The sequence below is a fragment of the Bos mutus genome, chromosome 15, assembly GCF_027580195.1.
Source record: "Bos mutus isolate GX-2022 chromosome 15, NWIPB_WYAK_1.1, whole genome shotgun sequence".
NCBI classification, from domain to species: domain Eukaryota; kingdom Metazoa; phylum Chordata; class Mammalia; order Artiodactyla; family Bovidae; genus Bos; species Bos mutus.
This window is the reverse complement of record NC_091631.1, coordinates 35,270,351-35,288,330: the sequence shown is the minus strand read 5'-3', so window position 1 is coordinate 35,288,330 and position 17,980 is coordinate 35,270,351. Positions and strand designations below refer to the sequence as shown.

Below are 17,980 nucleotides of genomic sequence, written 5' to 3'. Positions count from 1 at the left end.
AAGGCTGCCCTGGGCTCTGGCCTGCCTTCTGGATGCCTGGGGGTGGGGGGGAGGCATCTTCCTTAGCCAGGGCTGGTCCTCTGAGATCATCCCATGGGAAAAAGTCCAGAGGCAAGAAGCACTCCAGTGAAGTGTTGCTGCTCCCTAATGACCATGCAGAACCTTGGGACCTCATCTCCATGTGTGGGTTTGAGTTGGCTGTGGACACTGCACCCTCAAGAACTTTGCCTTTATATCAAGGGATTAAGGACCTTTTTTTTTTTTTGGAGGGACAGAGAAAAGGATGAATCGAGATTCAGAGACATTTGAATGGGGGAGAGAAGGGACATTGCAGGAACTCCTGTCAAATGCTTTTCTCAAGAAGGTGGAGGCAAGACCATCTGCTGAGAATGGCCATGAGCATGGACTTACTCAACATTTAGGCAGGGAGAGTTCACTTAATTTGAGAGAGGGTCAACCTTTTTGTTCTATTCAAGCGTTTGGCATTACAGAAGGCAATCTGCTTTACTCAGTCTAGCAATTTAAATGTTCATTTCATTCAAGAGCACTCATAAACACACCCAGAAAAAATATTTGATTATTTGGGGATCCTGTGCCCAGTAAAATTGACACATAAGATTCTCCATCACACCTGGGTTCCTGGCTGTCCTGAGGAACATGCTTGCTAGTCCTGCCTGACAAGCCCAGGGTCATAGCTGCAGGCTCATGTTAAAGGTGGACCTATAGCTTGGTGTACCCCCCCCACCCCGCCTCCTGACCCCTGTGATGGCTGGAGTGGAGTGAGCCCCAACTTCAGTGACAACCCATCACTTCATGGCAAATAGAAGGGGAAATAATGGAAACAGTGACAGACTTTATTTTCTTGGGCTCCAAAATCACTGTGGATGGTGATTGCAGCCATGAAATTAAAAGTCGCTTGCTCTTTGGAAGAAAAGCCATGACAAGCCGAGACAGTGTATTAAAAAGCAGAGCCATCACTTTGCCGACAAAGGTCCCTATAGTCAAAGCTATGGTTTTTCCTGTAGTCGTGTATGGATGTGAGAGTTGGACTATAAAGAAGGCTGCGCACCAAAGAATTGATGCCTTTGAACTGTGATGCTTTAAAAAGACTTTTGAGAGTCCCTTGGGCAGTAAGGAGATCAAACCAGTCAATCCTAAAGGAAATCAACCCTGAATATTCATTGGAAGAACTGATGCTGAAGCTCCAATATTTTGGATACCTGATGACTCATTGGAAAAGACCCTGATGCTGGGAAAGATTGAAGGCAAGAGGAGAAGTGGGAGATAGAGGATGAGATGGTTGGATGGCAACATTGACTCAATGGACATGAGTTTGAGCAAATTATGGGAGATAGTGAAGGACAGGGAAGCCTAGCATGTTGCAGTCCATGGGGCTGCAGAGTCAGACAAGACGGAAGCGACTGAACAAAAACAGAAACATGAGAGAACCTCAAGGGGGAACCCCAGGCTCTCTCAATTCTGCAATTGGGCCTTGCTTGGGCTGCCCTGTGGGACAGAGCCTACAGGAACCACTCCCTCAGACAGTGGCTCAGACAGTAAAGACTCTGCCCGCAATGCAGGAGACCCAGTTTCAATCCCTGAGTCAGGAAGATCCCCTGGAGAAGGAAATGGTAACCCACTCCAGTATTCTTGCCTGGAAAATCCCATGGACAGAGGAAACTGGTGGGCTGTGTACAGTCCATGGGGTCACAAAGAATCAGACACGACTGAGTGACTAACACTTTCCACTTTCTGGCTGCCCTTGTGGGGCAGAGACCACAGGAGCCACTCGTTAGTGGAAGTCACCCCATCCTTCTACAGACTTGGACTGGCACAGGCAGGCTGGTGGGTTGCCTCCCACCAGTAGTTGGTCCCTGACCACTACAGGTGTTTTCAGGAAGCCATGCTCCTCAGCCAGTCTCCACTAGCCTGAGACATTCCCGTTACACTGAAATTCAGTGACATTAAAGCCCTCTGCCTGGAGACACTTTCAGTGGCTGCTGCAGACCTGCTTCCTGCAGGAGGAATGTTCTACAGCAACCAAACCCCATCAGCTGATTGGTCACCCTGTCAAAAGCCAGCCTGACCAGGCGACCCATGGCTTATAGCACTTGCCTGGCTCCGGGGCTCTCCAAGACCAGTCTCCTTCTTGTCTTCTTGGCTTGGCACTCCCTTCTCTCGATTCTCTGGTTTTCTGATATTCATATCTTAGTTTCTATACCTGCCGCTGGCCTTCCCTCCCTCCCCCCTGGTTTTGGGTCAGTGTAGCTTCTTTCTTTGGCTTGTTAACCTTAACCATCCCTGACTCCTGCCTCTCCAGGATGCTTAGATTCTAGCAGCAGGGAGCCTGACCAACCCCCTTGACTTCATGCCAAGTTGCAGACAGTGGTATGCTACTAAGTGTTCAACAAGCAGCTACCTGAAAAAAAAATGTGGCTCTGGTTTTGGTGTTTACTTATTTCCATGGTGAATGTATATACATGGTGTATATACATAGTTGACTGCAAACTATGAGCAGTCTAACAACTGGCTCTCAAAATACCAGAAAATTTAACAGTCAGCTTTTGTGAGACAGGACGAGCTGGCTGTAGCATCTCTGTTGCATATACTACGTCTTCCTTTCCAATATTTCATTGCTTCACTGCCCACACCTTAGAAATGACCATCTATTTAGGGACTTCCCTGGTGGTCCAGTGGCTAAGAGGGTTGAGTTCAGTCCCTAGTCGAACTCAATCCCATATACCACAACTATCAATGGGAGACTCCACATGCCACAACTAAGAAAAAAAACAAGATCCCACAGGTCACAATTAAAGACCCCGAATGCTGCAATGAAGATCAAAGATCTGTGTGCTGCAACTAAGACCCAGAGCAGCTAATCAATAAATCCTAAAAAAAAGAGAGAGAGAAATGACACTTTACCTGAATTTTGTGTCTATCATCATTTACTTAAAATCATGGCTTTATTTAAATTATATATATGACTAAATAACATATTCTTTAATTTTGCTAGCTTTTGAACTCTATAAGAGTATAATACTGAAAGTGGTAAACTTCTGGAATAGTCTTTTCTTCCCAATCTCAGTTCACTAGGATGTATTCATGGTATTGCATTTAACTATATTTCATTCGTTTCCCTTGCTGTATAATATTTTGTTGTTTAAATATATCAAATTTTATTTTCCAATTTATTGAGTGGGCATGGAGTTGCTTGCATTTCTTGATATTATGAACACCACTGCTTTAAACATCCTTCTGTATATGTGGCCTTGCTACTGCTGCAAAGTCGCTTCAGTCGTGTCCAATCTCTGTGACCCCATGGACGGCAGCCCACTAGGGTTACCCCCGTCCCTGGGATTCTCCAGGCAAGAACACTGGAGTGGGTTGCCATTTCCTTCTCCAATGCATGGAAGTGAAAAGTGAAAGTGAAGTCGCTCAGTTGTGTCCGACTCTTAGCAACCCCATGGACTGCAGCCCACCAGGCTCCTCCATCCATGGGATTTTCCAGCAAGAGTACTGGAGTGGGTTGCCATTGCCTTCTCCGATGTGGCCTTGAGCACCTACCTGGTAATTGGTGTTACTTGTCCGATGGCGGCTGCGAGTGGCGCTCTAAGCGGGGCCGAGAGGAGCTTCCCCACGTCCGAGGTCAGGGGCAGCAGCTGAGAGTGCCAGGCTGCAACGGTGCAGGAACGGCAGAGAAGAGCTACCCAAGTCCGAGGTCAGGGGCAGCGGCCGGGAGGAGCTACCCCACGTCCGAGGTCAGGGGCGGCGGGAGGAGGACCAACCCGACGTCCAAGGAGCGGTGGCTACGCAGGCACAGGAGAGCCTAGAGGTGCTATCCCACGTTGAAGGTCAGCAACGGGGGCAGTGAGGAGATACCCCTCGTCCAAGGTAAGGGGCAGTGAGGAGATACCCCTCGTCCAAGGTAAGGAGCAGTGGCTGCGCTTTGCTGGAGCAGCCGTGAAGAGATACCCCACGCCCAAGGTAAGAGAAACCCAAGTAAGATGGTAGGTGTTGCAAGAGGGCATCAGAGGGCAGACACACTGAAACCATACTCACAGAAAACTAGTCAATCTAATCACACTAGGACCACAGCCTTGTCTAACTCAATGAAACTAAGCCATGCCCGTGGGGCAACCCAAGACGGGCAGGCCATGGTGGAGAGATCTGACAGAATGTGGTTCACTGTTGGGAATGGCAAACCACTTCAGGATTCTTGCCTTGAGAACCCCATGAACAGTATGAAAAGGCAAAATGATAGGATACTGAAAGAAAACTCCCCAGGTGAGTAGGTGCCCAATATGCTGCTGGAGATCAGTGGAGAAATAACTCCAGAAAGAATGAAGGGATGGAGCCAAAGCAAAAACAATACCCAGCTGTGGATGTGACTGGTGATAGAAGCAAGGTCCGATGCTGTAAAGAGCAATATTGCATAGGAACCTGGAATGTCAGGTCCATGAATCAAGGCAAATTGGAAGTGGTCAAACAAGGGATGGCAAGAGTGAATGTCGACATTCTAGGAATCAGCAAACTGAAATGGACTGGAATGGGTGAATTTAACTCAGATGACCATTGTATCTACTACTGTGGGCAGGAATCCCTCAGAAGAATTGGAGTAGCCATCATAGTCAACAAAAGAGTCCGAAATGCAGTACTTGGATGCAATCTCAAAAACGACAGAATGATCTCTGTTCGTTTCCAAGGCAAACCATTCAGTATCACAGTAATCCAAGTCTATGCCCCAACCAGTAATGCTGAAGAAGCTGAAGTTGAATGGTTCTATGAAGACCTACAAGACCTTTTAGAACTTATACCCAAAAAGATGTCTTTTTCATTATAGGGGACTGGAATGCAAAAGTAGGAAGTCAAGAAACACCTGGAGTAACAGGCAAATTTGGCCTTGGAATATGGAATGAAGCAGGGCAAAGACTAATAGAGTTTTGCCAAGAAAATGCACTGGTCATAACAAACACCCTCTTCCAACAACACAAGAGAAGACTCTACACATGGACATCACCAGATGGTCAACACCGAAATCAGATTGATTATGTTCTTTGCAGCCAAAGATGGAGAAGCTCTATACAGTCAACAAAAACAAGACCAGGAGCTGACTGTGGCTCAGATCATGAACTCCTTATTACCAAATTCAGACTTAAATTGAAGAAAGTAGGGAAAATCACTAGACCATTCAGATATGACCTAAATCAAATCCCTTATGATTATACAGTGGAAGTGAGAAATAGATTTAAGGGCCTAGATCTGACAGATAGAGTGCCTGATGAACTATGGAATGAGGTTTGTGACATTGTACAGGAGACATGGATCAAGACCATCCCCATGGAAAAGAAATTCAGAAAAGCAAAATGACTCTCTGGGGAGGCCTTACAAATAGCTGTGAAAAGAAGAGAAGTGAAAAGCAAAGGAGAAAAGGAAAAATATAAGCATCTGAATGCAGAGTTCCAAAGAATAGCAAGAAGAGATAAGAAAGCCTTCCTTAGCAATCAATGCAAAGAAATAGAGGAAAACAACAGAATGGGAAAGACTAGAGATCTCTTCAAGAAAATTAGAGATACCAAGGGAACATTTCATGCAAAGATGGGCTCTATAAAGGACAGAAATGGTATGGACCTAACAGAAGCAGAAGATATTAAGAAGAGGTGGCAAGAATACACAGAAGAACTGTACAAAAAAGATCTTCACGACCCAGATAATCACAATGGTGTGATCACTGACCTAGAGCCAGACATCCTAGAATGTGAAGTCAAGTGGGCCTTAGAAAGCATCACTACGAACAAAGCTAGTGGAGGTGATGGAATTCCAGTTGAGCTATTTCAAATCCTGAAAGATGATGCTGTGAAAGTGCTGCACTCAATATGCCAGCAAATTTGGAAAACTCAGCAGTGGCCACAGGACTGGAAAAGGTCAGTTTTCATTCCAATCCCAAAGAAAGGCAATGCCAAAGAATGCTCAAACTACTGCACAATTGCACTCATCTCACACGCTAGTAAAGTAATGCTCAAAATTCTCCAAGCCAGGCTTCAGCACTACATGAACCATGAACTTCCTGATGTTCAGGCTGGTTTTAGAAAAGGCAGAGGAACCAGAGATCAAATTGCCAATATCCGCTGGATCATGGAAAAAGCAAGAGAGTTCCAGAAAAACATCTATTTCTGCTTTATTGACTATGCCAAAGCCTTTGACTGTGTGGATCACAATCAACTGTGGGAAATTCTGAAAGAGATGGGAATACCAGACCACCTGATCTGCCTCTTGAGAAATCTGTATGCAGGTCAAGAGGCAACAGTTAGAAGTGGACATGGAACAACAGACTGGTTCCAAATAGGAAAAGGAGTATGTCAAGGTTGTATATTGTCACCCTGCTTATTTAACTTATATGCAGAGTACATCATGAGAAATGCTGGACTGGAAGAAACACAAGCTGGAATCAAGATTGCTGGGAGAAATCTCAATAACCTCAGATATGCAGATGACACCACCCTTATGGCAGAAAGTGAAGAGGAACTCAAAAGCCTCTTGATGAAAGTGAAAGTGGAGAGTGAAAAAGTTGGTTTAAAGCTCAACATTCAGAAACGAAGATCATGGCATCCAGTCCCACCACTTCATGGGAAATAGATGGGGAAACAGTGGAAACAGTGTCAGACTTTATTTTTTTGGGCTCCAAAATCACTGCAGATGGTGACTACAGCCATGAAATTAAAAGACGCTTACTCCTTGGAAGAAAAGTTATGACCAACCTAGATAGCATATTGAAAAGCAGAGACATTACATTGCCAACAAAGTCCATCTAGTCAAGGCTATGGTTTTTCCTGTGGTCATGTATGGATGTGAGAGTTGGACTGGGAAGAAGGCTGAGCGCCGAAGAATTGATGCTTTTGAACTGTGGTGTTGGCGAAGACTCTTGAGAGTCCCTTGGACTGCAAGGAGATCCAACCAGTCCATTCTGAAGGAGATCAGCCCTAGGATTTCTTTGGAAGGAATGATGCTGAAGCTGAAAGTCCAGTACTTTGGCCACCTCATGTGAAGAGCTGACTCATTGGAAAAGACTCTGATGCTGGGAGGGATTGGGGGCAGGAGGAGAAGGGGACGACAGAGGATGAGATGGCTGGATGGCATCACTGACTCGATGGACGTGAGTCTGTGAACTCCCGGAGTTTGTGATCAACAGGCAGGCCTGCCGTGCTGCAATTCATGGGGTCACAAAGAGTTGGACACAACTGAGCGACTGAGCTGAACTGAACTGTCCAGTTGTGGCCTCCCCAAATTCATCATAAACCCCAATGGTTATGGTGCTTTATCTCAAGATAGGGTCTTTAAGAAGTAATTAAAGTTGAATAAGGTTATGAGGTTGGGACTTTAATTTAATAGGAATGTGGTCTTATAAGAAGTCCACACTGTGAGGATATAGTGAGAAGATAATGGTCTGTGAGCCAGGAAGAGAGCACTCAAAAGAAACTGACCTTGTTGGCATTCTGATCCCAGACTTCCAGCCTCCAAAGCAACTTGTTTTCCTAGGGGTTTTACCAATTTACCCTACTGTTAGCAATATATAAAAGTACTCACTGATGAGTGAACTCTGAAACATCTTAATTTTTCCCAATTGAATGAATATTTAATGGTATATCTATTTGTGGGCTTAATTTGCATTTTCCAGGTTACTAATGAGGTTGAGTATCTCTTTATATGTCAGTGGCCATGCCTATTTTGACTTCCATGAAAAATCTTTTCATGTCATTTGCTCTGGTTTCTATTAGGTTGCTTATTTAGTTACTTATATATTATTTATTTTATTTTTAAAAGGGATTTCTTTACATACCTTTATACCCATCTCTTATCAGTCATAAATGTTTCAAATACATTCTGCAAGTTTATATATTTTCTTTTTCACTTCCCATGAGGTATTTTTTTGAAGAACCAATCTTGGTTGTAGTGTAGTAAAGATTGTCAATACTTTCTTTATGGTTAGAGCTTTTTGGGTCTGGTTTAAGAAATCCTTCCTATTTGAATATCATAAAGATAGGCATATATTTTCTTTATATTTTAATGTTTTTTTAAAATTTTGTTCTAACCCCTTAATTTATCTGGAATTTAAAAATTTTGACTTTTGAATTGTTATTTCTTTCCTCATTGATCTGCCATGATTATATCAAAGTTTCATAAATGTCAGGTACTAATCCTGGCTCTTTTTTTTCTTTTCCATTTTGTCTATTCTACACAAATATAATGATTTATTAATGACTATGTCTCTGGTTTTAGAATAAGTCTTGGGAATTCCCTGGTGGTCCAGTGGTTAGGATTTTGGACTTTCACTGCTGGGGGCCCAGGTTCAATTCCTGGTCAGAGAACTAAGGTCCTGCCAGCTGCACAATACAGCCAAAAAAAAAAAAAGTCTTGAAATCTAGTAGAGCAGGCCTGATATTAGGTTATTTTAATTGCTGTAGTTTTGGAATATGTCTCAGTGTTTGGTAGGGCAGGTTCTTCCTCCCTTCTGCCATCTTTTTCTTTAAAAGTGTTTTGCCTATTCTTGGCCTTTTGTTCTTTCCTATATGTTTAGGTAAATTTGTAAAACATTTTTTAATTAATTTTTTTAATTGAAGGATACTTGCTTTATAGAATTTTGTTGTTTTCTGTCAAACCTCAACATGAATCAGCCATAGGTACACTTATATCCCCTCCTTTTTGAACCTCCCTCCCATCCTATCCCCATCCCATCCCTCTAGGTTGATACAGAGCCCCTGTTTGAGTTCCCTGAGCCATACAGCAAATTCTCTTTGGCTATCTATTTTACATATGGTAATGTAAGTTCCCATGTTACTCTTTTCATACATCTCACTCTCTCCTCTCCTCTCCCCATGTCTATAAGTCTATTCTGTATGTCTGTTTCTCCATTGCTGCCCTGTAAATAAATTCTTCAGTACCATTTTTGTAGATTCTGTATATATGCGTTAGAATATGATATTTATCTTCCTCTTTTGGACTTACTTCTCTCTGTATAATAGGTTTTAGGTTCATCCATTCGATTAGAACTGACTCAAATGCGTTCCTTTTTATGGCTGAGTGATATTCCATTGTGTATATGTACCACAACTGCTTTATCCATTCATCTGTTGATGGACATCTAGGTTGCTTCTATGTTCTAGCTATTGTAAATAGTGCTGCAATGAACAATGGGATACATGTGAATTTTTCAATTTTGGTTTCTCAGGGTATATGCCTAGGAGAGGGATTGCAGGGTCATATGGTGGTTTTATTCCTAGTTTTTTTTTTTTAAGGAATCTCCATACCATCTTCCATAGTGGCTGTATCAATGTACATTCCCACCAACAGTGCAAGAGCATTCCCTTTTCTCCACACCGTCTCCAGCACTAACCATTTGCAGACTTTTTGATGATGGTCATTCTGACTTGTATGAGATGATATCTCATTGTAGTTTTGATTTGCATTTCTCTAATAATGATGGGGAAACAGTGGAAACAGTGTCAGACTTGATTTTTTGGGGCTCCAAAATCACTGCAGATGGTGACTGCAGCCATGAAATTAAAAGACGCTTACTCCTTGGAAGGAAAGTTATGACCAACCTACATAGCATATTGAAAAGCAGAGACATTACTTTGCCAACAAAGGTCCATCTAGTCAAGGTTATGTTTTTTCCAGTGGTCATTTATGAATGTGAGAGTTGGACTGTGAAGAAAGCTGAGCGCCAAAGAATTGATGCTTTTGAACTGTGGTGTTGGAGAAGACTCTTGAGAGTCCCTTGGACTGCAAGAAGATCCAACCAGTCCATTCTGAAGGAGATCAGTCCTGGATGTTCTTTGGAAGGACTGATGCTATAGCTGAAACTCCAGTACTTTGGCCACCTCATGCGAAGAGTTGACTCATTGGAAAAGACTCTGATGCTGGGAGGGATGGGGGCAGAAGGCGAAGGGGACGACAGAGGATGAGATGGCTGGATGGCATCACTGACTTGATGGACTTGAGTCTGAGTGAACTCTAGGAGTTGGTGATGGACAGGGAGGCCTGGTGTGCTGCAATTCATGGGGTCTCAAAGAGTCAGACACAACTGAGTGATGGAACTGAACTGAATAATGAATGATGCTGAGGATATTTCATGTGTTTGTTCGCCATCAGTATGTCTTCTTTGGAGAAATGTCTGGTTAGGTCTTTTTCCCACTTTTCGATTGGGTTGTTTGTTTTTCTGGTATTGAGTTGTATGAGCTGTTTGTATATTTTGGAAATTAATCCTCTGTCAGTTGTTTCATTTGCTATTATTTTCTCCCATTCTGAGGGTTGTCTGTTCACCTTGCTTATAGTTTCCTTTGCTGTGCCAAAGCTTTTAAGTTTAATTAGGTCCCACTTGTTTACTTTTGTTTTTTATAAATTTGTAAAATTTGATGGATTTCGATTGCATTGACTCTAAAGATTAGAGCTGAACTGACAACTTTGTGATATTAAGTTGACCTATTTGTGAATATGGTACGTAATTTATTTAGGCCTTATTTGATGTAGTTCTATAAGATTTTATATTTTTTTGTGTATAGTATACACATATTTTGTTTATATTTTTGTTGCTTTTGTAGATATGGCATTTATAACTATATTTTCTAATTTTTTATTGCTAATTCATAAAACTGCAACAGTTAATCATCTGTCAGCTCTATTCACCTATCATTTTTAATAATTTATCTATTAATTTTTTTGTTTTCTATACAGATAATCATTCTTTGCAGAAAATAGCTTTCATTTTTTCATTCCTAGTCATTATACCTTTGTCTTCTCCCTCCCCACTTTTTAATTGTGCTGTCTACAGACTCTAGAAAAATAGAATTAAAGTGGTGATAGCAATTGTGTCTGTTTTGGTCCTGATTTTAAAGGGAATAATACTTTTTCTAATCTTTTCTAATGTTTCTAATCTTTACCTATTTGAATAATGTTTCCTGGGGCTATTTTTGTAGGTTCCATTAATGATGTTAAGTAATTTCTACAATTCCTAATGAGTTCAAGGAATTCCTTACAATATCTAGTTCACTAAGAAAGTTTCTTAAAAATAGTTATGAATAGTTTTCAGTTTTATAGTTTTTTGTAGCTCAATTATGATTATACATTTTATTTCTTTTAATTTTTAATGAGATTAATATTTGTAGATTAAAAAAATTAAAACAGTCTCCCATTCTTGAGCTAAACCCAATTTGTTTACTACATATTACTTCTTCCACACAATACTGGATTCAGATTGCTAATATTTTGTTTAGGATTTTTGTATTAAATTTATGAGTGTAATGGGTCTGGGTTTTATATTAAGTTCATAAAGATGAATTTAGATTGGATTTGCATTGACTCTAAAGTAATGTATGGAGCCCAGGAGGCTGTGAAAGTGGTGCTCAAGGTCTCAAAGGTCGTGAACCTGTTGGAGCTCAGCCACATTTGTCTGGATGGCGAGTGCAGCAGGGGACAGAGGAGGCCCTGGCACTCTCCCTTGGTCCATGGTATTTCCAGAGACTCCTCCCCTCCCAGCCTATAATTCCTGCCTTGTCTCACTCTTGCCCTCTGCCCTTGCCTGGGAGCTCCAGTGCCTCAGGGTCCTAGTGGCCTTGAGCTGAAGGCTCTGACTGATTTTGGGTGGCCTTGGTTAGCAGTAAGAGGAAGCAGGATGTCAGTTCCCTGACCAGAGACTGAAGCCAGGCCACGGTAATGAGAGCTCCAAATTCCAACCACTAGACCATGAGGGCCAGTGGCTACTGGCAAGGCCCTGGCTTGTCTGCTTTGTAGAAATGAATTTCAACAAAGAGATGGAAAATGGTGAAACAAGTGTTTATTAGGAAGTAAAAAAAGTACGTGTGAATAGGCACACATGGATGGGGTCAGAGAGAGTTGTGTTTCTGTGTATTTTATATGGGGCATTTCTTCTGGGTTTCCTCTGGCCAATCATCTTATTTTGCCTGGCTCTGAGTCTGTATTTGGTATACCTCAGGGTCCTCCACTCTTAGCCAAGGTGGATTCCAGTGCAGAGGCCTGTGGGAAGCTTGACACCATCTATTATGGGGTGACACCCTCTCCCTTTTTAGCCCCCCAAGAGCTTTTCTGTGCATGGATGGCTGGAAAAGTCTCCTTGACCTCAAGAGTTGAGAAATATGTATTTTCTTTATCTTTTATCTGGGCAGGTCTTGGCTCCTCTCTGCCCCTGTTATTTTGTTTATCTTGGAGTATCTGCCCACAGGGGATTCCCAGGAAGCTCAGTGGCAAAGAATCTGCCTGTCAATACAGGAGATGGAGGGATGTGGGTTCAGTTCCTAGGTTGCGAAGATCCCCTGGAGTAGGAAATGGCAACACACTCTCGTACTGTTCCCTGAACACTTCCATGGACAGAGGAGCCTAGTGGGCTATAGTCCATGAGGTTGCTATATTCCAAGAGTTGGACTCCACTGAGCATCCGAGCATATACGCACACATCTGTCCACAGGGAACAGACTTTAGGTCCTCAGCCTGGGGCCCATCTATCTTCTGCTTCATGGTCACTGCCAGGTGGAGGGTGGGTATTTATTAATAGAAAGACTAGAGTATCTTCTAATGCCCTCCCGTCCAGTTGTCATACTAGAGGAGGGGAAAGTATGAGGAGCTTAGAAGTTGGGGGTGGTGTTCGTGAAGGTATTCTGCTAACTAGAAGAAGCAGCCTCAAGCAGTGAGCTCAAACCTTTCTCCAGCATCTCTCATACAGGCAGCTCAGGCTGCTTCTCACAAGGAACCAGTGGACTGATGCCCCCTAGAGGGCGGGGCGGTCATGCAGCCTAAACAGCCCCCATCCCTTCTAGGGTGCTGGATGAGAAAGGAGGGTCTGTGGAACCAGTGCTTCCTCCACAGTCTCCTTTCATGCCTGGTAGCTCCTCTGACACAGAGACAGGAGGGTTCTGTAGACCAGGAGTTGGGGGGCTCCTGCTCAGAAGCTGGTTTATCTTTAGCACCTGGCTTACCTTTACCAGGAATGGGCTCCTATGAAGTCACCATTCTCCAGTTTCCCTTTCTCCTCTTTCTGTCTTCACCAGTTCACATGGGGACATTTCACATGAACACTCAGACATTTACACATACAGTGACTTTTTCATATACATATATTTTTACAAAGATACATGCTGATGTACACTGATGCCTTCCCTATGCAAAAATACACAAACTTCCATAGCACACTTTCATGAGCATGTGGGGAAACAAGGATTAACTCACACTGCACGAACACCCACACACACACAGAACACAGCCTTGCACACTTATATAGCTGGGCACAAGCACACCACACATGCATATATGCACAGGCACACATACATACACAAACTCACATACACATACTTGAAACGGGCACTCTCCATGTTGCTAGAAGTATAATCTTCAGAGCGGAACACAGAAGATAAGAATAAAGGACAGAGGCCAGCGTTACTCTCTTTTTATTCCCATCTCACTACATAACACCCCACTTGTCTAGCACAGATTATGGACAGGAGAGCATGTGTGCCACCTACAGGAGAGTCAAGAAGGGGCAACAATGGCAACCATGACCAGCTTCTTCCGGTGTCCATGCCCAGCTCAGGGAGCCCAGACTCATCTCCCTGCCCCAGCTGGGAGCTGGAGCTGGACTCTGTCGCAGTGAAGGCTGTATTTGATCCATGAGAAGAGCCCTCCAAGGTCCCACCCAGAGTGGCACTACAGGGGTCAGCTGGCATAGGAAAGATAACCCTGGCCAGAAAAATGGTGCTGGACTAGACCACTGGCACCCTGTACCCAGGCTGGTTTGATGATGTCTTATATGTGAGCTGTAGAGTGGGTCCTTATATGTGGCCCTGCTGGCAGAAGGCAAACTGGACCAGCTCCTCCTCTGGTGTTGTAGGGACAATCAAGCAGCTGTCACAGAGCTTCTGAGGCAGCTGGAGTGGTTCCAGTTCATCCTGGATGGCTATGATGATCTGCAGGGGCCCTTGTGCAGAGAGGTTGAAGAGGCCGAGGTCCAGTCTCATGGAGTACGTGCTGCACCCTTGAATCAGGAGGACGGTACTGCCGAGGTCCTCCCTTCTCATCACCACCCAGACCCTGGCTTCGTGGAATCCAGAGCCCTTGCTGAGACAACCACACTCTGACCACATCCTCAGAGGTTTCTCTGAGGACAAGAAGAGGAGTTATTTACGCTCGTATTTCACAGATGAGAAGCAAGTTAGAAATGCCCTTGACATTGTGCAAGCAAATGATGTTCTCTACAAAGCATGTCAGGTTCTAGGAATTTGCTGGTTGTCTGCTCTTGGCTGAAGGGCAGATAGCAAGAGGCAGAGAGGTCTCAGAAGTGCCCAGCACAGTGCCCAGTCTGTACTGTGGTGTAATGTGATCAATTGCAGCTTAAATAAATAGTGGTTTCACAAATTTTGAGAAACTTCTCAAATTTCCATGTTGGAAATGAGCCAAGGCTTGTCACAGACCTTTAGTCTTGGAGGCTGTAGTGTGACTTGATTTAGCTCCATGCTAATAACATATCATGACTATCCCCAGAGGTGCCTTTACCTGACTTTTCTTACTGGAAATATCAGTCAGTTCTAAGTGCTAACTCATAATCTCTTTTTTCTGCTTTGGTTCCCTCTGTAGAGAAAAGAAGAAAATGGAATTCTAGATGTAGATGTGGTCAGTTCCCAGCTCTCATTCTATTTTTTAAAAAAATCTATTTATTTATTTATATATTCATCAGCCATACCACCTGGCATGTGGGACCTTATTTCCCCAACTATGGATTGAATCCACGTTCCCTAAATTGGAAGTACAGAGTCTTAACCCTGGACCACCAGGGAAGCCAGCCAGCCCTCATTTTACAGATGAGGAAATTGAAGTTCAGTCAGGGGCCCCATCAAGTTCTGGGGTTCCTCAGGCAGCTCTCTAGTCTCCCACACCTCAGCCCATGGTGTAGAGCAGAGGTGCAAAGACTGTCCAGGCGCCGCAAACCTAACCCCATTCAGCAGTCGCCGAGAGCCCCAGTGCAGCTGAGAGTTTTGACACTGCCTCGGACCCTCAGACATCCCTCTTTTTGCCTTTCACACAGTTTTATTGCTGTTATGACTCCTCACAAGTTGAGTTCATGTGGACCAGTTCCAGAAAACTGCTGGACATGCTCAGATATATGAATCCAAGTTAACTCAGCCTTGAGTGATCAATGTGGGACTCCATGACACTCATTATTATGAACTCTTCTTCACACGGAAAGTTTGGTGGCTCCACATTTGATAATTATATACATACCTGTTGAACACATAGACTGTGTGTATATACAGAATCTGTGTAAGAAACTGCATGTGTGTGTGTGTGCTTGCCCAGTTGCTTTAGTCGTGTCCAACTCTTTGTGACACTATGGACTGTAGCCCGCCAGTCTCCTCTGTCCGTGGGATTCTCCAGGCGAGAGTACTGGAGTGGGTTGCCATACCCTCCTCCCGGGGATCTTCCTGACCTAGATGCGGGACTGATCCCGCACCTCTTATGTCTCCTGCATTCGCAGGTGGGGTCTTTATCACCAGCACCACCTGGGAAGCCCGAAAGTGTGCACATGCACTTAATTAAAGAGCAGTTTGTACTGGGTTACTGAGGAGGCTAGTGGAATCCATTTGGCTAGCTTGTGTTGGCCCCTAGAGAGTTTGAGTGTTCTCAGCAGACCAACTCCTGAGAGTCATAGATATTTGGGGAACAACAAAACAGGTGCCCAGTCATGTTGCTGGTTTTTCATGGGAACAAGGAGACCTGTTTTTTTTTTTTTTTTAATCAACTCACATTTATATTTATTCTTGGTTATTTAGCAGTCTTCTTTCACATTTTATTTTTTTTACTTTACAATATTGTATTGGTTTTGCCATACATCAACATGAATCCGCCATGGGTGTACATGTGTTCCCCATCCTGAACCCCCTCCCACCTCCCTCCCCATACCATCCCTCTGGGTCATCCCAGTGCTCCAGCCCCATGCATCCTGTATCATTCATCGAACCTAGACTGGCGATTCGTTTCACATATGATATACATGTTTCAATGCCGTTCTCCCAAATCATCCCACCCTTGCCCTCTCCCACAGAATCCAAAAGACTGTTCTATACATCTGTGTCTCCTTTGCTATCTCGCATACAGGGTTATCATTACCATCTTTCTAAATTCCCTATATATGCGTTAGTATACTCTATTGGTGTTTTTCTTTCTGGCTTACTTCACTCTGTATAATAGGCTCCAGTTTCATCCACCTCATTAGAACTGATTCAAATGTATTCTTTTTAATGTCTGAGTAGTACTCCATTGTGTATATGTACCACAGCTTTCTTATGCATTCCTCTGCTGATGGACATCTAGGTTGCTTCCATGTCCTGGCTATTATAAATAGTGCTGCAATGAACATTGGGGTACACGTGTCTCTTTCCCTTCTGGTTTCCTCAGTGTGTATGCCCAGCAGTGGGATTGCTGGGTCATATGGCAGTTCTATTTCCATTTTTTTAAGGAATCTCCACACTGTTCTCCATAGTGGCTGTACTAGTTTGCATTCCCACCAACAGTGTAAGAGGGTTCCCTTTTCTCCACAGCCTCTCTAGCATTTATTGCTTGTAGACTTTTGGATAGCAGCCATTCTGACTGGCGTGAAATGGTACCTCACTGTGGTTTTGATTTGCATTTCTCTGATAATGAGTGATGTTGAGCATCTTTTCATGTGTTTGTTAGCCATCTGTATGTCTTCTTTGGAGAAATGTCTATTTAGTTCTTTGGCCCATTTTTTGATTGGGTCATTTATTTTTCTGGAGCTGAGCTGTAGGAGTTGCTTGTATATTTTTGAGATTAATTCTTTGTCAGTTGCTTCATTTGCTATTATTTTCTCAGGAGACCTGTTTTTTAAAAAAAATGAATGTAATATCCAACTGAAATTTAGACATGCTATTTTACATAGGATTCACATTCAAATCAAACTAGATTAAGCAAAAATTAAATGACCCACTATTTTCTTTCTTTTCTTTTTTTAAAGCTGATTTCTAGTTAGGTCTGTCTGGCTCTTTCTAACAATGTTATCTGGGCTTCCACTGTCTTTCCCCTCTGTTGCTCTTTCTATAGTTGCCTTTTGCTCTTATATGTCAGAGAAGATGGCCACAAGGGGCATCAACCTAAACCATTCTTACAGCCAATAATTCCATAGGGAGGGAATAGTCTTTATGAATAGCTCCTGCAGGGAAGTTGGAGAAGGATTCTGACCTGACCCTGAGCAGGTGTCAAGCCTTGAACAATCTCTTTGGTCTGGACAATGAACTCTGACTTGAGTGACTCTCATGGCCTAGGTCACATTCGAAGGGCTGAGTAAGAAAGGACCAGCACCTCCTGAAACATAGGGAATGGAAAAGTGGATCCCTAAGGAAAGAATTCTGAGCAGACAATATATCATACTGTACACTGATAAAGTGTCTACATACTGAACACAGACAAAGGCTAGGCTGGCCTCTAGTCTGGTTGGTTGTCAGACTCTGCCTCGTGGGAATGCTGCTGGCTGCTGTTAAGCAGGGCCTGATAAGAGGTGTCAGGTTGTGGAACCCTCAGAGGCCCCCGGGCTAGTGCTGGCTCACTGGTGGGCAGAGTCAGGGTCTTGAAGACTCTGGGGCTGCTGCCCACCCACTGGCAGGTGAAACCAGGGCCTGGGGTTAGTGCCAGACTACTTGCAGGCAGAGCTGGTTCCTGGAGTCTGGTGGCAGGGCATAGGGATCTGAGTGCCCATTTCAGACTGTATGTGGAGATGGGGAAGTAGCTCCTGACACAGTTGTGTATGGCGTCAACTGAACATAGCTGTTGTTCAGTTGCTAAGTCATGTCCAACTCTTTGAAACCCCATGGATTGCAGCATGCCAGGCTCCTCTATCCTCCACCATCTCCCAGAGTTTCCTCAGATCCATGTCCACTGAGTCAATGATGCTATCTAACCATCTCATCCT

General features: G+C 43.6%; 1 protein-coding gene across 1 annotated transcript; it reads left to right on the top strand.

Annotated features, from left to right (window-relative positions):
* The first annotated feature begins 11,326 nt into the window (after positions 1 to 11,326).
* NLRP10 (NLR family pyrin domain containing 10) lies at positions 11,327 to 14,315 on the top strand. The gene is given in 5 exon segments (XM_014480191.2): positions 11,327 to 11,450; positions 13,490 to 13,833; positions 13,836 to 13,982; positions 13,984 to 14,284; positions 14,287 to 14,315. Coding segments are annotated over 5 exon segments (945 nt in total).
* The last annotated feature ends 3,665 nt before the right edge of the window (positions 14,316 to 17,980 follow it).